The sequence below is a fragment of the Acanthopagrus latus genome, chromosome 22 (assembly GCF_904848185.1).
Source record: "Acanthopagrus latus isolate v.2019 chromosome 22, fAcaLat1.1, whole genome shotgun sequence".
NCBI classification, from domain to species: domain Eukaryota; kingdom Metazoa; phylum Chordata; class Actinopteri; order Spariformes; family Sparidae; genus Acanthopagrus; species Acanthopagrus latus.
In genome coordinates, this window is record NC_051060.1 from 21192555 (window position 1) to 21217118 (window position 24564).

The 24564-nt window shown below is 43.3% G+C and overlaps 2 protein-coding genes and 1 long non-coding RNA gene across 12 annotated transcripts in view; 2 read left to right on the top strand and 1 right to left on the bottom strand.

Annotated features, from left to right (window-relative positions):
• Positions 1-9: 9 nt before the first annotated feature.
• Positions 10-14444, bottom strand: LOC119012386 (galectin-3). 10 transcript variants are annotated; one of them, XM_037086143.1, is made up of 12 exons: positions 14347-14444; positions 12052-12231; positions 10673-10727; positions 10415-10573; positions 6762-6921; positions 5036-5180; positions 3438-3484; positions 2631-3230; positions 2198-2286; positions 1873-2044; positions 910-1004; positions 428-569 (listed from the first exon to the last, which is right to left on the bottom strand). In XM_037086143.1, exons 7-12 carry the CDS (start codon positions 3477-3479, stop codon positions 566-568), a joined length of 1002 nt encoding a protein of 333 aa, XP_036942038.1. In that variant the 5' UTR covers positions 3480-3484; positions 5036-5180; positions 6762-6921; positions 10415-10573; positions 10673-10727; positions 12052-12231; positions 14347-14444; the 3' UTR covers positions 428-565. The 10 variants fall into 10 exon arrangements, with proteins under 10 accessions (XP_036942037.1, XP_036942028.1, XP_036942029.1 ...); XM_037086142.1 differs by lacking the exon at positions 910-1004 and having other exon boundaries at positions 10-569; positions 3474-3484; XM_037086133.1 differs by lacking the exon at positions 910-1004 and having other exon boundaries at positions 10-569.
• Positions 1053-5193, top strand: LOC119012387. The gene is made up of 3 exons (XR_005072464.1): positions 1053-1341; positions 1898-2091; positions 5060-5193. It is a non-coding gene; the product is annotated as an uncharacterized LOC119012387 (long non-coding RNA).
• The window catches only part of pak5 (p21 protein (Cdc42/Rac)-activated kinase 5), a 74015-nt gene continuing 63379 nt past the window's right edge, over positions 13929-24564 (top strand). Inside the window, exon 1 of the mRNA XM_037086132.1 lies at positions 13929-14134. The gene's annotated coding sequence lies outside the window, so the exon portion shown is untranslated. The remainder of the gene's footprint in view (positions 14135-24564) is intronic.

The following is a 24564-nucleotide window of genomic DNA, read 5'->3' on the forward strand; positions in this document are numbered from 1 at the left end:
GGTTGTCTGAGCAATATTTTTATTCAGTTAACAGATTTCTAATGATGTAGAAACACATATAAATCTATTAGTATCAAATTAATAATATATGAAATATTGTACACAATAATACAGAGGTACAAAGCTGTGTGTATATTGAAGTGTTAGCTGTGTGGTAGAGGAAGTAGTTGTAGCATATTATAAAATGAGCTCAGCTCATGTCAATATTAATATTACATCACATTATAAGGCTAATTTGTTCGATCTTTAAGCATCATGATGAATAAATTGGAAGGTTTTAGTTCCTGCAGGTGTAGCCTATATATATGTTGTGTGTGTGTGTGTGTGTGTGTGTGTCTCTCATATGCATGAACACACTCACATACGTGTTGTGTGTTGATTCATGTGCTGTGTGAGTGACAGTGTGCTTCCTATGGGAGAATCTCCAGGTTGACGTAGGTGAGGACGACATCGTGCAGGATGTTGATTCTGTCGATCTGGTTGAGCTCTCTGACGCGGTGCCGGAACTCAAACAGAGGGATGTTGTTCACGGCGACCCTGAACGCCTCGTGGGTGCACAGGATCTTCATCTGGGAACAGAGCATGTTGTGTATATTTAGAGAGAAATGTAATCACCGTTTCACTGAGGTAGAGTCACTTTGCAGGGCCACAAAAAAAAGAGAAAATATGTCCTACTAAGTGTAATAAAGATGATTTAATGTCAGTGCAAGTCCCATTTAATTAAACTTTACTGGCTGGAAAATAACAGTAACACTGAAGGAAACGTCTGAATCTAGTTGTTTTTGCTGCCAGTAAACACGGACACAGGCTGTGTGACAGAATTAGCTCTCCGGGTTAGTAACCTCTTGGCAAAGCCTGTGAAGCGTAATGGTTATTGATGTTATTGAGCAACACGAGACCCCCACTGACCTCCAGGAGCCTTCCTGCAGTACAGCAGCTCCCTTATCTAGGACCCGCCTGCACAAACGTCTTTCCAACCCTGTCCATCTTTTCCAAACGTTAGCCTGACGTTAACCATGGGGAAAGTGACCTGGAGTCAGTTAAAGGCAGCATGTGTAGCATTATGAAACATGTGACGGCGAAGTTCTTACCACAAACAAACGAGAGCGGGGTTAAAGGTGTTACACGGAAGAAATAGCCGGGGTACAGATAGCAGATTAGCCGCTAACTGCTGCTCACTTTACTCTTTGTTGTAGCTTTCTCTGGCTGTGGGGACTAGCTTCTATTAGCAGGTAGCTCAGTTAGCCATGGAGCTAAGGGCGCAGACATTTTTTCACATCTTAATCTGTGAATTGAGGTTTTATTTTAACCAATTTTGGAGAGACTAACAACATTGTTCTGGTGAGTTTATTTAATTTAAAGTGTATAACGATGAGTTAATAAGGAAGTTTAGCGAGTGTTAGTTCAGTAAAAGAGGGAAGCTTGAATTCAGACGGTGCGTGGTTGTGTTTTTCTGATTAGAAAGGAAAGCTTGACATTTTGTGAGTTTATTTTGTCAGAGACTATCAGACTATTGCCTCCTGTGGCACACGGCGGTTTTACGAGACGAGGCTAGCTGGCTAGCATGCTAACATCAGAGATATATCTGCGTTAACACTGTTGTTACCTCAGATTCTGCTGATAATGTTGTTTTTTTATGGTTTAAGAGTATATATTTTACAAATTACTCCTTTAAAATAATTAGTAGCTTTCTGTCTGTGTCATTTCTTTGTGCTGTAAAGTTGATTAGCAGCAGGCAGCAGACACTTTGCTCCAGGTGTGTCACCACATGAATGTTGTTATGACTTATTGACGCTACCATGCTACATACAGCATCTTTAATCACTGCTTTTTACAATCTACCGCCCCGTCTCGTTCCTCTTTCTTGCTCACCTCAAACGGGCTGCCCTGAGCGAAGGGGAAGGGTCCCTTCAGGTCCCGCTCCTCTGAGCCCCAGCGCTCTCCCACTTTGTGGTTACGGACCACCACCTGTTTGCCGCCCTCGCTGAAGCGGGGGTTGATGTGGAAGGCGATGTCGTTTCCTCTCAGGAAGTTCACTGTGAACCTGCGGAGGATCAAAACTGGCTCAACTCGTCTGTCCTCAAACAACTGGTAAGATTTGTATGTTTTGTATGAGTTTTAAGCAGAAGAGACAGTGTAAAAATGGACACATATGCTCATAAACTGATCTAAAAACAGAATAAATAATCAAGCTCACATTTTAGCATTAGGTTTGACGTGGCCCAGGATGGTCATCATCATCTTGTCGTAGACCCCGCGGGCCAGGTTCAAGTTGTACGGCACGCTCTAAACAGCAAGAGATGAAAAAAAGACAATCAGACACCCATGTTTTTACATACGCATCTCTTTAAAGGAGAAGTTCACCCAAAAACTAAAAATGCAGTCATTATCTACTCAGGATGAAGTTTTGTGGTGCAGAAAAACATTTCTGGAGCTTGACTGCATGTCAAGGGTGCAAACTTTGAAAAGTCGTATAGAGCCGATTTATTGTTTTGAGTAACAATGTTTGTCCCCCATCTACTAATGTTTTAACATTGTTTTGCCTTGTGGAGTAAGAAACCTCACAACAAGTAGATTGTGTCAGTCTTTCCTGTATTACAGTAAAGATCATCAGAAGTTTGTTGACTCACAAGAGGTCCGGATGTGGGTGGAGGCCAGTGTGGAGGCACGTAAGATGGGTGCTGTCCAGGCCATCCTGACTGTCCTGGGTTGTAAGGCCAACCAGGGTGTGCAACCCACCCTGGTACATTTGGGTGTTTGCCCGCAGCAGGACCAGGTGCTGGGACCGGGTGCGGAGTTATAGTTGGAGCTGGAGTCGGAGCTGGAACCGGAACCTGAGCAGGGACTTGAGCTTGAACTGGAGCTGGCTGCTGGGGAGGCTGGCACTGGGGGCCTGGCCAGTAAGGGTTGCAGGGCTGCACCGGAGCCGGAGCTGGAACTTGGGCCGGAGCTGGAGCTGGGATTATAACCGGGGCAGGCGCAGGAGTTGGTGTTAAGATCTGAGCCGGGGCTGGGTAGGAAATCGGTGCGGGGACCGAGGACGGGGCTGGTTGTGACCCAGGAGGCCAGCAGGGTGAGTTTGGCTGGCCGGTCCAGCAAGGTGCAGGCTGGGTCGGCTGACCGGGCCACGCGGGGAACCCAGCTCCAGACGGAGGCAAGGTGGGCCAAATACTGTTAGCCTGTGGGGCAGAGCCAGAGGACGGGCAGCTGCCACACAGAGCGTCAGAACACTGAAGAGGAGGAGGAGAAGATGGAGGAGATGGAGAGACAGACGGGTCAGGGGCCAGAACCGAGAAATGGGGAAGAGAGAGGGTGGAGAGGATGGAGGACACCAACTTGCAGTCGCAAACACGGCCGTTTGACGTAAGCAAAGAGTTAAGCGTTCACATTTAGATGGAATATGTGGGGAAAAGAAATAGTTGAAATTTGATTCTTACCAGCGTGGTGTTCTGACAGTTTGGTGCGGTACTTACATCCATGCTGCCTGCCAGAACAAAATCACTGTTATTTATTTTACAGCTCGCAAACAAACACAAGTCTCAGAGGAGAAACTAGAGACGGAGGAAAAAGGAAAACAAGATCTCGGTCTGTAATCACAAACGACACGACATGGAAGACACACAGCCAACCAAGCCTAAACTGAAAAAGCGTCTTTTTTAACTCAGGTATTGAAGCATGTTTATCTCTTTACAAAATATACAGAACATGGACTTCATACTGAGCTGCAGAGAGAAGAAATAGTTCTCTGGCTGACCACCAGAGGACTCCACAGCTCGTCAGGATGTCAGAGAGATCAGCCAACGTTTGCACTGGACGGCCGTCGGTCTCCATGTTGATATGCATCGTCAGCTTATCGGATGATATGGAATGTACTAATTGAATGATGATGACCACAGGACGCGTTGTGAGGAACACAACGGCGTATTGATTCTGGGTCATTTCACCTGGAGAGGAATGTGCAGTGACAACGATCCTCTGGAGTCAATAGTCGTCCTTGTGACTGCAAATTCAATTAACTGTGACGGGAGTATTAAACCACCTGGTGTCACTATTGCATACCTCTGATCGATGCTTGTTAATAGCGGAGGTGAAATATGTACCCATGCAGATCTTTTCAGTTAGTAGAAGCAGCAGTAACATGGTGTAGAAGAGAAATTAAAAAGTTGGAGGAAAAAAAAAGGATATAAAGTATAATTTAGTTTAGTTTGTTTTGTTTTGTTTTTTGGTCATTTCCCATCTTATAGAAATGCAAATACACTGTTTAGATAGACAATAAATTAACTTAATGATTTCTAGCTTCAGACAAACAGACAAACAAAAGGTGTAGGCTGAGGTACTTATAATGCAGAAAGAAATATTAAAGAATAATGTGCATTGTTCTTTTGAATTATAATATAGATCCATTAATGTGTTAAAGCTGGTAAAGATGGTCTAACTACTATATACTTCCTTTACTTAAGGATCAGTAGGTTTATATTAATCTATGATATTAAATTATAATTTATTGTTGATTATATTTTTGAATTAGTGAGCTAATCTGCAAAGTAACTTTTCTCTAAAGTTGTTGTTGTAAAGTATAAAGTTAAACATTTGTAGTACTTTTTGGCCACTTGTTATTGCTGTTTGTTAGAAAATGTTGGTATAACATAACGAATTTGTTCTGCTTTATTTGACTTACAAAATACTATTAACAATTTAAAAGTATATTAATGCAAAAGATTCAGTCACATGTTACGATATAAGATATTAAATAACGTAGATTAGGACCTTTCAGTTGCTTCGTTAACATAACCAAATGATCAGCAATCAAACTGGTAAGCTACCCTTTATAAACATGAACATAAGATTAATTACTTTCTCACCATCTCCATAAAAATGTAATGATGCGGACACCTGAAACTCTACAGCAGTCGACAAGCACATAACTGCATTATTTTCTTGAAACTACCACTTCTGGAGGCAAAGATACGAAAGACAAAAAAAATTTAAAACCTTGTGTAAAGTGCCACAGTTACGAATAAGATGTAAAAGTTACCTTCTCTGGTGTTTAAACCCTCAGGTGCACACAGGAGCAGGGCTGCAGGGCTGCAGTGTCGTTAAAGACAAGCACATCCAGAAACACTCTTTTATAGCCCAGAAACCCTCCGAGCACGAGGCCACTCCTCACCTCATCACTCCACCTTCAGTCAGGGGAAAGAGAACAGCACATGCTCACACGGTCAGGAAGGAGATGTAAATAAGAAGAAAATACAGCAGGGAATCTTTTTCTCCTTGTTGGTGTTGATGTGTTCAAAAACATAAAACACAGGCTGAATATTAAGAAACACACTCATATATGACAGAAGGTATGACAGATAAACTGCATGACCACCACAATGTCTCCAGTTCAATTCAAGCCAGCGACCATTGTTGTTGTTGTTGTTGTTGTTGTTGTTGTTGTTTTTGACCTCTCTTTAAATAAAGCTGAACATAATAACCTTATAGAGAAAAAAACAACATCACAATGATACAAAATATTATTTATATATATATATATATATATTGAAATAAAGTGAATCTGTATTCTGTATATGTATCTATATAAAAGTCGGAGGTCAATCAATACATTTTTTTAAATTTTACATTACTAAATATTCAGCTAAAGTCTTTATTTGTATAGTATCTCTTCCCTCGACTGTTTGTCCAGACTGCTGTCAGCTGGTAAAAATAAACTAAAGTGACAGAAATTGTAAGAGACAGTGAGAGTTATACGTTATAAAACCACTGACAGGCTTTGTAAAATGTTACATACTTCTCATTTCTTTAATTAAATGGTATCCACTGACAACAGCACTGACATGTTGTTGTCCACTTCACTGTCATGGGACTGTGTAACGCTCATGCCATATCTGTCTCGGGCCTCGCAGAGTAACACAATTACAGCAGACAGACAAAGAAAGTCAGGACTCAGTGCTTTTTTTTTTTTTTCCTCTGTATGATCCAATGACTCAGGCGCTGACGGCTCAAGAGTCAGACATTACTGCCTGGTTCAGCCTCAGGTTAAGACTCTGCGCTGTGTTTGCTTGTCAATGGAGGCGTTCTTCAGATTTAGCCCCCCAAGGCATCTATTAAAAATAATTCACAGTGGCAGAGATTAATGTCCGACCTCTTCTCGTGCTATCTCTCGGTGGTGTTATCGATAACATTAAACAAGGTTCGACTGCAGCCGAATAAATCGACACGTATAACCGTCACAATCGAGTCTCCGGGGTGACAGCTTCATCACAAATGACTCTCGCATATGTGGATTCACACAGTCACACTGCTTGTCCTCCGCACTGTTATTAGATTAGGAATCATCTGAGCTGAGAAAGGAAAAAAAAAAAAAAAAAAAAAAAAGCCAGAAAACTGCGAGAAGCTCAGAGAATGCTACGACTTAATCCTCCAAGAATTCAGCTCCTGACATTTATCCAGCTGGGTCTTTAATTTCTAAACTCGAACAGCCATCAAAACCATCTTATAGAGTATCATGGACACAGATTGACCTTTTCCTTAAATGTAGTGGCTACTTTGGGTTCAGATAACCATTTTACATTCAAGCAGAAGATTTAAATCTGCGACGCACACGAGGCAGTCAATAGAAAAAGTCAATTTTCCTTCTGACTAAGTGTTTTTTTTTTTTTCTCCGCTACATTTCTCAGGGTTAGCAGGTTATTACATCATAAACATTTACAGAGAAAAAAAAAATCATATCTTTTATTTGTAGTCACCAAAACACCTACACATCCTCAGCCAAGTCTGTTTCTGATCACATTCTCACAGCGGTTTGTTGGAGACCCTGGGTGATGCAGCAGAGTTAGCAGGGAATCTTTTTCTCAAAGGAACTCAAGCCAGTGACCGTTGTTGTTGTTGTTGTCGACCTTTCTTTAAATAAAACTGAACCTAAGAAAGTTATAGAGAGAAAAGCAACACAATAATACAAAATATTTTTAAAATAAAGACAGAGAGAAAAGGCAGATGTTGTTCTAAAAGTCATTTGTCGTGACTGTATGTCCCAAAAATGACTCGGTCACTTTCGCTGCCATTGTTTTATGGTTGTGTGTCTTAAGTGCAACCACAAAATTGTTGTTGTTTTGTTGGCAATTAAAAGTCGGAGCTTTGATCAATACATTCTTTTCGTCTATTTGATTTTCTGGAGGGTCATGGTTTGAATTAATGTCCCACATTTGCTCTTTTTCCTTTTTCTGTCCAGTTTCTAGGTGGCAGAAATGGATAATAATATTCAGAATTACGTTTCCATTGGTGTATAATCACCTGAAACTAACAATTGTCGTGTTTTTGTTACCTAAAACAAAGTTTTATGTCTAACAAAGGGAGTCGGTCCTCTGCCACAGAGTCCATCATGTTTCTACAGAAGCCCAGAACAGACAAACCATCTGAAACTGGTTCTTTAACATCCTCCCTGCAAATTTGGACAGGCTTGTTATATCTGTGACAGGTCTCCTCGTTGGGCCTGTGTGAAACATAATCCTTACTTTACTGCTTTACTTTATGTATCTGTTCGGACTGGAGCTATGAATAAAATCAATGAATAAGAATGTCGTTATATCTATCTACAACATGTCACATGGGGCAACTATTCTGAAAATATAGACTGTGTTGTTAGTTCATGTACAACACTTGTTGTGAGTGCTGTGTTTGTTTAACATACGCAACATTAATTAATTAGAAGTTTATCACAAGTATCTTTGGGTGTGTTGTAATGTAACGTAACGTATCGTAATGTAACGTATTGTGTCGTGTCTTGCCTTGTCTTGTCTTGTCTTATCGCGCCGCGTCGTATCATGTCTTGTCTGATCTTGTCTTTTCTTCTTACCTTATCGTTTTGTATTGTATCGCATCATAACGTAACGTCATGTATCATATAGTATAGAATCGTGTCTTGTCTTAGTTTGTCTTTTCTTGTCTTACTGTATCGTGTTGTATCGAAACGCAATGTAACGTAACGTATCGTATCATAACGCCACATAATGTAACGTATTGTCTTATTTTATCTTACCCCCCATTGTATCGTGTCTTATCTTGTCTTAACTTTTCTTTTCTTGACTTACCTTATCATTTTGTATCATATCGCATTATAACGTAACGTAACGTATTGTATCATATAGTATAGTATCGTGTCTTGTCTCAACTTGTCTTTTCTTGTCTTACTGTATCACGTTGTATCGTATCGCAACATAACGTATCGTATCGCAACGTAACATAACATAATGTAACGTATTGTATCCTGTCTTGTCTCGTGTTATCGCACATTGTATAGTGTCTTGTGTGATCTTGTCTTTTCTTATCTTATCTCAAATGTTGTGACTCTCATCTGTTGTCTTCTGTCCGTGACGCTGTCTGTTGAGGATCTGACTCATCATCAGTTATATAAACCTCACTGGAGTATCCGCCATTATTTCTATACACGGATCACTAAATGTCTAATACTGTATAATAATGTGTCACATGTTCACGTACAACACACGGGCACATGTGCACACACACACACACACACACACACACACACACACACACTTATCCTCATTAATTCTTCATGAGTGTATGAGAGCACCCTGTAGTCTGTCCTCAGGAGGCCAGCTGTGACTCACACATTAGGCAAGAGCGAAGGGTGCGGCCATGTTGGACGATTTTGTGTGTGTGTGTGTGTTTGTGCATTTTTGTGTGACACCACTCAAATCTGTTGAATGGAGCATCTGGGCTGATTAGATCCTAATGTCTCATCATCTCCTATAAGCCGTTACAAGGCAAATTGTCCCGTCCCTTTATTGTTGTTTTGAATTGATTTTTAATTGTTTTTGGAATTAAATGATAAACAGATGATTGTTTGTCGTTCGCCCGCGCACACCGGGGACCGTCGTGGATTACAGCAAACAGTGAAATGTGTGGAAAATTGTAACAGCAGTGATTATATAGTTGTCAGTATGTACCAGTAAATCAAATAAGGGTGCTGCTTCATGGTAAAACTTAAAGCTGCGCTAATCAATATTTTTTCTATTAACAATGGATGGAATGACTGTATAATGTGAAGGGGGTCGCATGTATGACCTCTGCAGTTGTCTTGACTGTCAGCATGAGAAAAACGTTATAAACCTCTCAGCGGGCTGCTGTTAGCTTCATTAATGTGATGAGAGATGGAGAGAGGCAACACATGGGACCAGGGTCTAAATCAATAAAGAGACTTTGTCCTGGTGGCAGTGGACCTGGGTTCGAGTCCCGGCCTGCTTTCAGTCACATCTCAGTCAATCCGTCTTGTCAGTAAAGCCATATAAAGGCCAAAAAAAAATAAAGTAACGCCAATTTTTGAGTGATAAAAAGAGAAATCCCTCTGCACAAAACCTTTGAGTGTAATATGTTAGTGAATGAAATGAAGATTTCGAACCTGGATTTATCCCAAGGTCAGATTTATCCTCTGTAAACATGTGAATTTAAAAATAGAAACGTTCTCATTTGCATATTTAAACATAACATTAAATAATGAATTGTGATGTGCAAAAAATATTGTCTCAACTTAAAGTTTGGGGGGAAGGAAGAGACCGCTGTCAGAGGAACATAAGAGGGAGAGATACTGGAATTATATATCATTTTTTTCAAAATAAAAGCACAGAACAAGCAGATGTCTCCACCTGGGTGACATTAAGTTTTAGAGTCTTAACCCTCCATGATTTAATACCAGTAGTCAGATATGGACTGTAACTACGCATATTATTATTTCTACTTTACTCTGCCAACATTTTCCATTTTATTAACTAATTTCCTAATAAAACATTTGGAGGCCTAAACATGCCCCCAAAACTCACCAAACTGCACCTTTAAACTTTTACCAAGCATTAAATATGTATCTTATTAGGCATGAACTAAAAGTTATCTATGTTGTTTTGCAGCTGCTAAATCAAAAGCCTCGCCTCTCATGAGACCGGCACACTTGCCATTGGCCTCTGAATCTCTTCATCGACTCACTGTATCGACAAAATCACTTGTTTATGGATCGGGCTGGAAGTAAAAGTCAAGGCTGTGTGCTGCCCCGTGATGTTCTCCAGCACAGTCAGCGGGCTTCAGACAACCATAAAATGAAGAGGTTGCTGCGAGGATGGTTGGGAATTGTTTTGCTCGGGCTGCATATTGTCTGAGGAGATCTCTTGCCAAGAAAACAATCCAGAACATTTGGTCCGTGGTTAGTCTCCAGGTTTGGCCCGCCGGCCTGTCAAGAGAGCTGGAAACTGTTGTACACACTCGACCCAATCTGTTCTCACTGAATAATGTGACCTTAAATAATAAAATGAGTTGCAATAGAAACATCGTGAACGTGTGACAAATATAGCTCCAATCTAAATTAGAGAGTGAATTACAGTGCTTCACTGGAGTGGATGTTCACCATGTGGTCATGACGGGAGAGGGGTGATGATGATGATGGCGATGATGATGGTGATGATGTCACTTTCCAGATCTCCTTTTGTGAGCTTCAACCAATGAGGGAGTCGAGGGGAAAGGAGGCGACCGTGAGGCGTGCTGCTGTTAGGCAGAAGAGAGCGTCCTGGCAGGAAGCAGGGTTTTCCAAAGTGACAGCGGTGGCATTAGCCCTCTGATAAGCTCCGGGCCGCATTCCAACACTCGTAAACTTCAATCTACTTACCTCTCTTTCACCCCTACTTCTCCTCCTCCTCCTCCTCCTCCTCAGCACTTCTTTCCTGTTAAAGGTGCAATAACAAGTCTGACTGGAGTACAAAAAGAGACATTTCTACTCCAGGTAAAACGTCTCTGCTGTGGTTCAAGGTACGGCGCTCTGTGAGGCTTTTTTTTTTTCCAATTACAACCGAGACTAAAGAGCAAGTGAGCAGACTGAATCAAAGATAGTGTGTACGAGTGAGGGGAGACGGCTTCAAAGAAAACTGCTACAGTTGCCATGGGGACAGTGGGACATTTATTTCCAGGGACTCGAGCGTGTTTGTGTCTGTTTTTAAAACGATCATCGTATCTGGACCGCCGTGAGATCAGCTTAATATCACGAGTGAGGGCGTCTCCGCTCAGAGACGTTCTGATTTATGCAGCGGCGCCAGCAGGTAGTACTACCAACCCTCCCAGAGAGATGCACTCTGGTAACCTGTGCACTCCCACAATGCACCACTAGATGGTGGTGTGAAATTCTGACAGGGAGGTTCAGGTAGGAAGTCCTGCTCCATGAAGGATGAGTCTGTAATCTGTGTTATCCTCACAGATATCATAACAAAACGTTGATGAAGCACTGCGACCCCATTAAAGGGATATTCCACAGAGTATACAAAAAGTCAGGTAGGTTTGAAAAATGTTCTTCATGTGGTCACATTTGCAAGTGGATCTCAAAACACTTCAAATATGTCTACTTAATAGTAAGTAAGTAAAAGTAATATGTCTACTTGCCTTGCTTCCTTGTCAGGCTATCAGCCATAATGACACCTTTCCAGAGGGTGACTCAAAGATAGGCCTATATTTGGGGAGAGGTATCACTTCTTAGCTCTCCTGCAAAAAAATAATAAATAAAGGGACTTATCCTCAGAGAGGTAAGGATATTCACAGCCACAGTGTACACAGCATACCTAAAATACACCACCAGGCTTCCCCACCTTCATGAGAAAGGATAGATGTGGCCATCCATAAAGCCCATAATAAGCACAGCCTGTAATAGGCCTGAGCTCGGAGGGGTGTTCCCACTGCTTCACCGTCCCCGGCACTTATTTCCCAGAGGGGGGATTTATGGGGTGGCTGCGTGGGAGACGGAGCGGGCGGGGACAGTGTCATCACAAGTGGAGAAGAAATCACTGGAGCGAGGAAAGACAGAGTAGTGAGAAGAGGAGTGTATCTGTGTGCTTCAATATATTGCAGTGACACACATGTTGCTCATATGTGGAGTCAGATCTCTGCAGGTGTGGCGTCTCCACCTGTACGATCAGCTGATTAGAGAGGGGAGGGTGTTGAAAAGGAAGGACGTCCATCATTGAGCCCTGTGTTTAAAAACAACACAAAGAAGAACTAGACCTTGGTATGGTGATGGATGCTCGGCTCTCTGTCTCCTCCTCTCTCTCACTCTCTCCCTCAGTTCACCAGACAGTCAGACGTGAGGACTTCCCCCGTCACAGCGGGAGGAATTGACTCGTGCCCTTTGCATATTCGCTTTACTGTAGTCCGGGGGGGAAAGAAGCCTGCGCTTCAGACGCCCTGTCAGAAACAGAGATGGGAGATCAATGAGGGGCTGCGACACTGTCGGAGCTGGCGGAGGCTGTCACACTGTGTGTCTCCCCACAGCTCCGGGGCTGCAGCCAGCATCAGGCCTCACTTCAGAAAAACCCCTCACAAATACACTCTCGCCTAACATACTCCTCAGAAGCAGAACAATGACAGCTTGATACTGTGATGGACTTAAAAGGGCGCGAGGCTCCATCTTTGTTTTTGTTTTGAAGTAACAGATCAGTATCAGACCTCAGCAATGAAAGACACGGAAATCTTTCAAATGCAATTAGGATGTATTACCTCATCTTAAAATAACCACAAAGCAAATCTGAGGTTGGATACAGTATTCCAGTTTAAAGTGGTCATAGGCACCCCACTTCCTATCAGGTCCCTGGAGTTCCCTGAATGATGTCTGGGGACCAGGTTCTTCATCTGCCTCAGCTTCTTGCAGTTTGAGCTGTTTTAGTCATTTTTACAATAGCCAAGGCTACTTTTAGATTATTTATCCATTACAACTTTTAGCTAATTACTCTGCTGCACAGGTGCCTGGGCTACTTCTAGCTCAACCAGAGGCCAAGTTAGGCATCGTCATACTTTCTGACTATCTCTTTTAACCGTTTATCCATTACTTTTGGCTGATTGGCCTTATTTTAAAATGATAATTACTTTTAGCTAACCATTTCAACCCTTTATTAAGCATACTAACTATTTCAACTATAGGTTTATATCTTACTTTTTAGCTCTGTATTCTAACCATTTATACATTACTTTTAGTTAATGACTGACATTTTCTTTTTAGCAATCTCTTTCAACTGTTCTCTTTGAGCTAACTATTTCAACCACTTAGCCATTACTTTTGGCTAATTAGCATACTTTTCCAATAATTTAGTTCACTTCTAGCCCATATAAACCTATTTCTAACCATTCATTTCAATAATTTACCCATTACTTTGAGCTATTTTAACCATTTATCTATTTTGTATTAACTATTTCAACCACTATAAGCTACATTACCTTTAGCTAAATATTTCAACCATTTGTCCATTACTTTTGGCTAATTACTCATCTTTTTAGTAATTTAGTTCATTAATGGCCCACATCAGTCTATTTTTAGCCATTTATTTCAATCATTTATCCATTACTTCAAGCTACTTTAACCATTCATCCAGTAGTACTAACTGTTTCAACCATGTATAGGCTAAATTTGCGACTTCTGGCTAACTATTTCAACCATTAATCTATTAGGTGTGCTAACTATTCCAACTATAGGTTTATATCACACTATTTAGCTGTCTATTTCAACCATATATCAATGCCTATTAACAAGGTAACTCAACCATTTACTAGTTATTAAAGATAAGTATTTCAACCATCAACCTCATACACTTAGCTATCTACTTCAACCGTTTGGCTAACTAACCGTTACTTTAATGTCAGTTAAGCTAGGTGTTTAGCTTTCTCTGCTTTGCATGCTAACTAGCTTACACCTGATAGTGTGTGGTAATCACAGTGTATTTATATTTCTATGGCAGCTCCGTGATATCCAGTGAAAGAAAACATCCCTGACAGGATATAAGATGTATTATCATCGTGTGTGTGTGTGTGTGTGTGTGTGTGGATGTGACTGAGGTGGAGGGACACAGGTGCTTCAACATATCCGCGGAGCTCTCCGCCCTCTCCGCCACCACGAACTGCGCTCATTCGCTCTCCTCCTTCAACAGCCCGGATGTAGCGCACACAGGACGGACCGCACAGTCCTCCTCTCACCGATAATAACATGGCGCTGGCAGACACATAACGGTGCCCACCACAATAATAATAATAATACCCACAACTACAGACCAAAACAAAGCCGCGGGACATGTGAGCTCTTCGACCCCGGGACAAGCAGGTACGTGCGGGGCTTTTCTCATCGACTAAACGCGTTAGACGATGCGGTTCGGCGGTGAATGTGTGTCCGCCGCTGCCGCTGCTGCTTCTTGCGGGGGGCAGAGACGCCGCTCAGTGAAGCTAAAATGCTCGTCTGAGGGTTTTTTTTATTTTTTATTTTTTTTACTTCGTGTCTCGGTGTGTGTGTGTGTGTGTTTTATGTCGCCGGCTCACGATGAATATCCATGCAGGGATAAATCAGTGGTCCTGTGTTGTCATGGCTGTCAGGCTCCCCGCGCGTCGACCGCTGTCCTTGGTGTTGAACCGGGGTGGGCATCGCACCTATGAGTGTGTGTTGAAGGCCTGTGTGTGTGTGTGTGTGTGGTTATCATTGAGTGCTGTCATTTAACTGTCAAACAAGGAGGTATTAATGTCGATGTTTAAAAAAAAAATCTCCCCCCCCCAAAAAAAAAAAAAAATCAGTGTAATGCACCTACAGGCTTGTGATCCAGCAGTGTGTGTGTGTGTGTGTGTGTGTGTGTGTGTGTGTGTGATGTTGTCATATATCTTCATCTTCCTCCACTCTCTTTTTATTGTTAGCACTCCTCCTTTTAGATTTATGACAGTGATGATGACAGTGCAAGACATTAATTTGGACTGCCCCATGTTTGTTTCTGTGTGTGTGTGTGTGTGTGTGTGTGTGTGTGTGGAGGCTAATGTGGGCCAGGTAAAAGAAAAAAAGGGGGGCAGGAACAGAACAGATGGCTTGTTTTCAAGTTCAGTGTGGCTTTCGGATTAGAACGTGTGGATGAAAATTAAAAGTGGTGGCTGTTAGGCCCCTGTGAGCCGGGGTTCCCCCCTCCTCCTCCCCACCACCTCCTCCTCCTCCTCCTCCTCCTCCTCCTAAGCTCATAATCGCCCGAACAGCAACACTCTATTAATAGGGGTAATAATAACATGTAGCACAGAAACCATGAAGGCTGTCAGGAGGCCGACGTCGTGTCCTAGAACACGCTTCATACATGTGACTGTGGAAGACACAGCGGAGGCGGTTTGTGGTGATCTAGCATGAAGGAAGCGAGTTGTGACCTCCAGTCGACGGCCGTCCTGATGTGAACTGCAGCTGGGACTGAAACTATCAGTCCATAAGTTGATCGATGGATGAATTATGGTCAGCTTTTTCCACAAATGGTCAATTGATGAGCTTAAAATTTAAGCCAAAATGCAAAACATTACCCAGATCTTGTCAAAACAACTCATTTTGCAAACAACCGGGTATAGGCAGGTTAATTGTATCTTGACTTGCAATTCATCTGTATGCATTGATTCACCTTATCAATTAAAGCTGCAGTATGTAAGGATTTTAGCTGAATGTGAGGAAATAACAGTGCTAATGTCATGTCAAATATGTTATGTGTTGCAGAGATATCTTTAGAAGATGCATGCTAACGTGCTAACAGGCTATTGTGCTGTGATGACCGAATTTCCTCTCAGGGATCTATCTATCTATCTATCTATCTATCTATCTATCTATCTATCTATCTATCTATCTATCTATCTATCTATCTATCTATCTATCTGCTAACCCCTTCTGTACCTCAGCCAACACTCCCTTGTCCTGGCAGAGTCAGCTAATATGACCGCTAGCTGCTCAGGTTATCTGAACTCACGGCAGCTATAGTTAGCAGCAGTTAGCAGGTGACTCTTGTGATATTCTGCCCCCTATTTGTTTGAAGTATGAAGTTCCTACCTATTGCACCTTTAAGGCAGCAGGTGGCAATGGCAGCTGGATGTAAGCCTGCCACTGACCGACTGTTTCTGATGGCATTCTCCTCCGTTCCGCTATGTGCCAACTGCTGTCCGCTATCCACTGTGTTTTAACTACCTCTTAGCTAGCTACAAGCGCAAAATGGCAAGTTAGCAGTTGTTAGCTTTTCAAAATGGGATCCACTCAACACTACTCTGCAGGGCTTTACCTTTTGGTTTCTTTCTTCCTCGAGAAAGCTCCATGAGAATGCTAACATGAGAATGCTAACATGTGAATGCTAACATGAGAATGCTAACATGTGCAGCCAGACGTTCCTCTAGTGCTGGAACACCGTTGTGTAGATTGCTCTCGCTGTGTGACACCACTCTAGAAACCTACATCAGTTTATATACAACAAATAGATGTTAAACACCATTCTTCAGATAACTATGAAGGTAAAACTAGCCTGAATATGTCTTACCTTCCACCACACACCTGGTTCTGTGAGTTTTCTTTGCAGACTGTGATAACTTTGATGATATCAGAACTGCTGTCTGCTATCCACTATGTTTTAACTACCTCTAGGCTAGCTACAAGCTCAAAATGACAAGCAGTTGTTAGCTGAGATTGTGAGTGTTTCTTTTCTTTCTCGGGTACCAGAATGCTAACATGTGTCCGTTTATATACAACAGATAGACGTTATAAAAGCCTAAAATGTTGTTAAACTCCATATGAACGTAAAACTGACTGGAATATGTGTTACCTTCCACTACACACCTGGTTTTGTGAGTTTTCTTTGCAGACTTTCTGTAATAAATTTGCCTCCAGCTGAAGCCGAGGTAACCTTGATGATATCATCATTTCCTTAACAAAACTCCCCCAGAAACCAAAATAGATGTTATACAACTGTTTTCACAGCCTTGTGTCGTCCTTCTCCCGACCGCCACGCTGATGATCCTCATGCAGTGTGTAAAAAGAAAAAAAAAGGCGCCGGAGTGCCCCTTTAAATAGCGTTTTAACGGTCAGTGAAGCCACTCTGCGTCCTCCTCGCCGCCGTCATCTCACATCCAGGTGAGATTAGATAAGAACGTTCTCTTCACTGGTGAGATGACGGCGATTAATTTAGAAATAAGAGGAAAACTTAGAAGCTGAGTCAATGTGTCGGGTCTGTGCGCGCCCGCCTGCACGCTGCCTGGTTATCCACTCTGTAATGTATTCAGTGGCAGCGCCAAGCACACAACAGCTTTACATAATGATCAAAGCTTGAGGGATGCCAGAGCATGGCTTCAGCCTGCAGTAATAATAATAATAACCTTTGAAGTTATCACAATCCCACAACCTCGTTCCCTTCACACTCTCCCTCTCTCTCACAGTCACGGACCCACTCGAAGGTCCTCTCCTGTTTAATGTTTCTGGATACCGGGTGAGCACTTTAAAAAAAGAGGAGAGCGATAATGAACACATGACCAACTATTTTAGTCCCTATGGCTCCGCACTAGACCGCTCTCGCTCGTCTGTGAGGAGGCAGCCCTCCGTTTGCTCGCACAAATTCACAATTACGTAAGAGTCAGAGGGAGTCGTACGATGAATAATTTGACCAGAAGAAGAGCAAATCGAGCACTGCTTGTCTTTGCCGTGCTACTTCCTAAACCCTCAAGACTTGACCTTCCTGTGCCACCTGGCCCAACATCTCAATCGTGTGAATGTGTTATCTGTAATTGAAGCGTCTGATTCAGCCCCCTCTATTTATATAGGAGCCTCTCGAAATGTCTGGCCGGCTCGGCGCTGGCCGATCTCGCTAATCAAGGGAGTGAGGGGAGCAAATGCAAGAGAAAAAAAAAAGGGGGGGAAGATGAAGAGAGAAAGGGAGGAAGAAGCGAGACGTGAGAAGGAAGGTTATGAGAGTGGGAGAGGTAGAGCGGGACAGGTGGAGGATGAGGACAGAGGGATTGAGCTATGCAGCCCAGATGTGGTTGGTGGAGGAGAGGAGCATGAAAGGGAAATACAGATGGGTAGAGTAGTGGGATAAGAATGGGGGATAAATGGGGGAGATGAGGGGAAACAGAAGTGGGAGAATAAGAGGATCAGAAGCCCGGAGAGAGAGAGAGAGAGAGAGGAGTCAATCTATCTGTCTGTGTCTCGCTTCCTGCTCATTTAAGCTGCAACTGAGTCGTCCGTCTGAGCGGCAGCCTCATCTTCAGATGTCAGCACTTTTGTCCCAGGTTATTGCATTTTGCATTTTTTTTTTTTTGTCCCAGGATTAAAAAAAAAAAGAAAGAAAAAGAGCTTCCCTTGTGTTTTCTGCATGACTTGGCGTGTCGGTAACAAAATGAGGTTGTGTGTGCTTGTAAGAGTTGTGTGTTTCTGTCTGTGTAAGAGAGAGAAAGAGAGATGAAGACAGCGAGAGATGGAGTGTGTGAAGGAGACGTTATGACAGAGGAGGAGAGACGAGGATAAAGCAATTGAGAAAGATATAGGAGGAAATAATGTGTGTGTGTGTGTGTGGGGATGGGTCTCATGTTAGCGTCTAGGAAATGTTGCTGCAGTTACATCATGTCTTTATAATCTAATATGGAAATCTTCCTTGTCAAACGGTGGTGAAATTAGAGTTAAACCTTTAAGGAGACATATTATTCTCATTTTCAGGTTCATGATTTCATTCTGGGTTTCTGCTAGAATATGTTTACAAGCTTTACGGCTCAAAAAACACACCAGTTTTCTTAGACTGTCCAGTTCTGCAGCTCTGTATATTCTCCCTCTGTCTGGTTTCAGCTCCTGTCTCTTTAAGGCCCCGCCTCCGACTGACCCAGTCTGTTCTGATTGGTCAGCTCAAACATGCCCGAGCCAGCACTGCTAACAACTACAGAGAAGCTGTGCACATTCAGTTCTAACATGCCAAACCAGCTGCGAGACAGTAAATTACGCGGATCAGTGACATGGTGATGTAGTGATGTCATAAAGTGGTGGAATTTAAGGCGGGACTGCTGATGATGATTTCAGGAGCCATGTTTTCTGTGGGAGAGAGGAGCTTCTGTTGGTTTGGACGTTAAGAAATCCTCCTTAAAAAAAGGGGCTCCTTAAAAAATCAAATATGTGAAACATTTGGTGGTATCTGACACCCAGCAGCCAAATTAAAACGCTGTTTGTCACGGATCTAAAGTGTTTGAGCTGTGTCATGAGATGTCTCTCACACACACACAAACACACACACACACTCACACAAAGAGTTAACCCAGATACTCCGTCAGCATCAGAATTAGCAGGAGGGAGACGGTCCTCCATAACCTACATCCTCTCCAGCTCCCTCAGTCTTACTTGTGTGCGTCTGCGCTCAATGAGGCTGTTCTACTTCTTTCCCGGTTCCCCCCTTGTCCGAAAAGGCCTGACTGGCTTTGTTTGCCGCTAGTGTGTGTGTGTGTGTGTGTGTGTGTGTGTGCGTGTGTGTGCGTGCTGTTGGTCATGGGGCTAAGGCATCAGAGGGCGCTGATGAAGAGGCCCAGTGAAGCTTGAATACTCAGCGATACCCTCGGGCTACTCAGCGCTGCATCTGCCCCTGTTGCTGCCCAACACAGCGCTGGCCCTTACAGCTCTGTCACCCACCCTCCGGCCTGAAGGAGCTACGCTATGTCTTTGTAGGCGTGTGTGTGTGTGTGTGTGAGAGAATATACCCTGTATGTTGGGAAGGAGGAGGAGATTGTGCCTGGTTCTCTGTGTGCAATAGAGGCCTAAATCTGCTGCAAACTTGAAGCATTTCCTGTGTCGGTGTGTGTGTGTGTTTGTGTGCATGTAAACTGCTGCAGTAACCAGTTGGAGCCTAATTCCAGTTTAATCACTATTAAAGCGATACCTGTTTGGAATGGGCAGCATTAGAAAGCCAATTGGTGTGTCTGCGTCTTCCCCCGGGGCGCTTTTTTGGAAACGTTTGCTTCGTCTGCATCGACTCTCATTTGTTCGACATCCGCTTTATTACAGAGGCCAGTTCTGACCTTGGCTCGGAGTACATTTAGTTTCCCAAAAAAATGTTTAAGTATAATATTGTTAAATGAGAATTAGATTTAAACTAAAACTTACTTTTTTTTTAAGGCAATGAAGGAATAAAAGCTGACACAAGAACTTCAATCCGGTGCTTACCTTGTTGAATCCCTAATTCTCAACTTCATTTTGTCTTTTTTTTCCGTTGAACTCTCGAGTGTAATCCTCACTCAGACTGTGGCTTAGAGGAGACGGTTTTACGGCAGCGTTAAAAGTCCAGCTGAACACCAAAAAGTCACCATAAACACAGCTCATAACCTGCAGCGGCAGCAGCAGTTGCCGCTCTGCGCAGCTAAACGCTGTTGGCAGTCTATTGCATGCTTTGTCTATGAGATCCAACTCTATAATTACTTACTTCTTTTGTTACTCCTGGCAGTCTCCTTCTACCTATCGTGAAGACCGCAGGCTTCCAGATGGGCCCCAGACTTGTACTTGTCGTCGACGGTGCTGCTGCAGAAGTGTGAAAAAGCCTTTTTTTTTTTTTGCTAATTTCTACGGCCTGATGCGACACACAGACAGTGACTGTTTAATGAATTGAGAGATAAGTAATGTATTCATCACGACAACTTTGTTAACGGGGTGATTATTCCACAGAGACGATCAGTTCGGCGCCTTTTATGACGTTTTAATGTGTTTGATGTATTCACACAATGTGCTATAGCATGGACAGGCCTCTCGCTGGGTTAATTACTCTGCAGAGCTCTTAAACATCTTAATTGCCGCACATGTGCATATTAGTAACACCGGGCGCTCCAGTTTAGGTTCACAACAATAAATAATGTCTCATTTGTTTAGATTCCACTCAGGGTGGATAACTGATAGACGCAGATAGCTGCGGAGGCATGACAGCCGCGAAGACTCGGCCTTAAACATTTGTGCAAATGTAGATGCTCTCATCAGATTTCATCCTACTCAGTGATCGCAGGGGAAGTAAGGAAGGGAAGGAACAGAGTAATGTATCCTGAAGGGATCCTCGAATGTCGCCCGATGCTCTCCATCATGCTGCCAACCCGTGTAGCTTTCATAACAGTTGTTAGCAGGCCCTGACTGTTTTGTTCTGTGATTTGAGATCAGCCAGGTGGAATTTCATCAAAGCAGACTTGAATAAGGACGTTCATTACGGCTCAGCTTGATTCATTACCAACCCCCAGCTCCCACAACCCCATGGGGAGACTTCAAAGGAAGCTGAGAGGTTGAAGATGCAGGCTTACATCACAGCATCCTCTCCACCATCCACACTGTGTCCTCCGTCTGAGAGGTATCTATGAAACAGTGTGAAGCAGCGGACCGAGCTTGTGTATTTGAAGCCGCTGCATCCCTCAGTCTGACCTTTAGACCTTCTTTACCCGAACATGCGGTCCTTTTATCTTAGTAAAATCGACTGTTCACTGTCTCTCTCACCGGTGACATCATGTGCAGCCTCCTGTGATGAAGGTGTCACATGTGCTGATTAAAAACTAGTGAGTCTTAAATCAATGGGTCCTCGATTTCAGACAGTGGAACACAAAGGCAGGCATCAGATTTCTAGCCAGGAACTTTATTTTTGTTGATTTTTAGCTAGCAAATCTATTAACAATAGGTTAAAAAAGGCTACCTTTGGTTGATTTGCCATTGTTTTCTCACTGACCCACTTTAAAACAAGAGTCTAATAAGTCACACATCCGTTAGATAGAGATAGGTTTTGTGGGTAAAATCATAGATACTACAGCAACAGGCTCAGGAGGCTTTCCCTTTATTTTTCAATGGCCGAACAGCCAATCGGAGTGATTTCTCTCACCTATTTGCTTCTGACACCAATTCGACACGCTGAATCAGCCAAAAAGCCACTGAGAAGAGCTGACTAGTGCCAACGCTGCCGGCCATACTGTAACAACAAGAGCCGCAAACACTGACCAATCGCTCCAACAATGACTGACAGCCGACAGTTCGCCTGGTGTCTCGGGGCCTTAATTTGTAAACCATTAACATCCTCCGAACTCAAACTTGGTGATTTAGCAAATAGTCAATAGGAGTAAAGCCCACTAACGTTAAGGTCTGATTTAAATAAACACTACAGCGTAATCAGTCAAAGCCACTGAGCTCAGACGGGACAACTGTATTCCCCTTTTGACCAACAAGTGCTCAGAATCTCATTTGTTCTGACCAGACGAGTGGAATTCGTTCATTCAGCGTCGCAGGAGACAAATAGCGTCCTGCTCCTCAGCTAATTACACAGAGTGGATGACTTTGTGATCGGACGCAGTTGGCTGACAGTGATTTATATGAGCCAAGACAATTTAATCTGTCCAAACATTCGGTTGTTGGCTCTATAAAAATTGACTCCTGTTCAGTTCTCACAGTCAATTCTCTGCGATCAGGATTCCTCTCGCGCTTCTGGTCGACACAGCGGACGCGTTCACGTGTTGGCCGGTGTGAAAACAGAGAAGTTTTACCGGACGACCGGGCTGAAACAATGTCAACTCCTGGTGGTTTCTGGGACGAGGATGTTGTGGCTCGTGTGGGGGGGGATCTCCTGTGGAGCTTCCCTCCTTCTTCACTCATCATCACTCCTCCTCTTCCTTTTCTGTGTGGCTTCTTATCCCTCGTCAGTCAGAAGCAGCAATCCGGCCTAAATTTAGCGCCGCTCGGGAAAAACTTTACCATCACACAGATTAGCGTCTGCGATGTGATGCCTCGGTATTGCCTTTAGCCGGGAAACCAACACAACTTCAGGCATAAAAAAAAAAAGAAAAAGAAAAAAAAAAGTCCCTCATTATCCTCTCATGTCATGTTGTGTGTGTGTCTTTGTCAGTGTGTGTGTGTTGATTCCTGCATGAAGAGAGCGCACACTCATGTCAGAGCACATATGCAGCGAGACTCATACATTACATCTTTGTGCGCATGACTGGATGCATATGCACTCACGTGAATACTCGCTAAACCAGCCACACACACACACAAACACACACACACATGCACACACACACAAATAAACATATTATGGCGAGCGGCTAATGACGTAGCGTAAGACAGAGCGCACAGATGCGCTGGCTGAATAGATTAAAGCGTTCATCCAATGACACAGCTGTGCTCTCTTTGATGCCCGGGCATGAAACTGCAGGAAATTACAACAAAAGAGGGACGCAGAGACTTAGCTGATGTAAAAAAAAAAAAGAGAGAGAGAAAGAAAAAAGAGATTCGCTCTGATGTGTGTGGCATGTTAACGCTGTGTAACCTGTCAGAGCAGCAGCTGTGGGCTAATGCTCGTCCAGTGGGCCCATTAGATTGATTGATGTGCTTGTAATGCTGCAGGACCACATCTCAAATCTTCAACTCTCTTGTTATTGTGTCATTACAGTTCAACTGTTCTTGATTTACAAGTATTTTACCCACCTATTGTTTGCACACAGATCACAAGATTGGACAGGGAGCTGCGGGTGCGTTTGTTCTGACATGCTGAGAGTTAAATGCAGCTATCTGTTAGTGTAAAGAGATGCTAAACGTGCAGCACATAGGCTCGTTAGCTGTACGTAGTCCACGGGTGGGTGGGGAGGGTTTGTTGTGTGCCTGCTCGCCGGCCTGTTCTGGCTCCAGCATCCATGCAGAGCTCTGGTTGTGCAGCATCCACAGCGCTGCCAGCGTTAACTCTAATTAAGCCAGGCACAAGCTTCTTTTAAACCCCCCTGTGTGTTTAAGGAAAAAAAGACAACTCCCTAAGTCAGCCGTGAGATGCAGGAGGAGGAGGAGGAGGAGGAGGAGGCCGCATGCTGCTGAAATATAAATGTGCTGCACATCTTTGTTTGTTGTGAGTTGTTTTTTTTTTTTTTGCTGCAACAGAGCAAACACAAAATGGTGGAGCCACTTTAATGAGAAACAGTTAAGCTCCCGATTATTAATTAGTTACCAAAGGGATCATGTAGTGTTAAAGTGAATTCATCTGGCGGTCGCGTTGTCACTCATCCAATCACACTCCTCATGTAGCAGCGGCGGCGGTGGTCAGTCGCTTTACATTGTTCGGTTTAAAAATAGCGTGACCTCCTTCACCTAAAACGCCAAACAGCAGAAAGTAGGTCCTTCACCTCTTTAGCCGCGTAAGCTGCTGTCTCGTCTATTTTGTAACGCTCCAGGAAAAAAAAAAAAAAATAGGCAGTACTCCTGATTGTGCAGTTATGCAGCATGCTGCGATGCATTATGAATTATTTGGTTTTAGTTTTTTTTTCCCCTGTCGTTCTGTTATCCTCCCAGCTAAGCCTCTTCATTTCCTCTGCCTCGGACGGCTGTGCCACTGTGCATTTCCCTACCGGTAATTTATCCCTCTGCAGAAATGGACCGTGTGTGTGCATGTGTGTGTGTGTGCATGTGTGTGTGTGTGCACACAGAGTAATAGGGTACGTTGTGTTTAAGGGTGATGATTGCTCTGGCCCTCGTGGTTTACAAGGAGACAAGGTAATGATGGCTGCTACTTTCTCAGCGTGCTCAAGTCAATCCCCCTGAAGTGATTTAGTGTGTGTGTGTGTGTGTGTGTGTGTGTGTGTATGTGTGTGTGTGTGCTGAGTAGTAAAGTAAGGGATCTAAGAGCTGTCATAGTTTACACACAGTCACTCGGGGCGTTCTGAATGTTTCCAGCTGCTCTCATCAGCTGTAGCTCGCTATCTAATTAAGCTAACGTTAGCTCCATGAGTTTGTCGTAAACG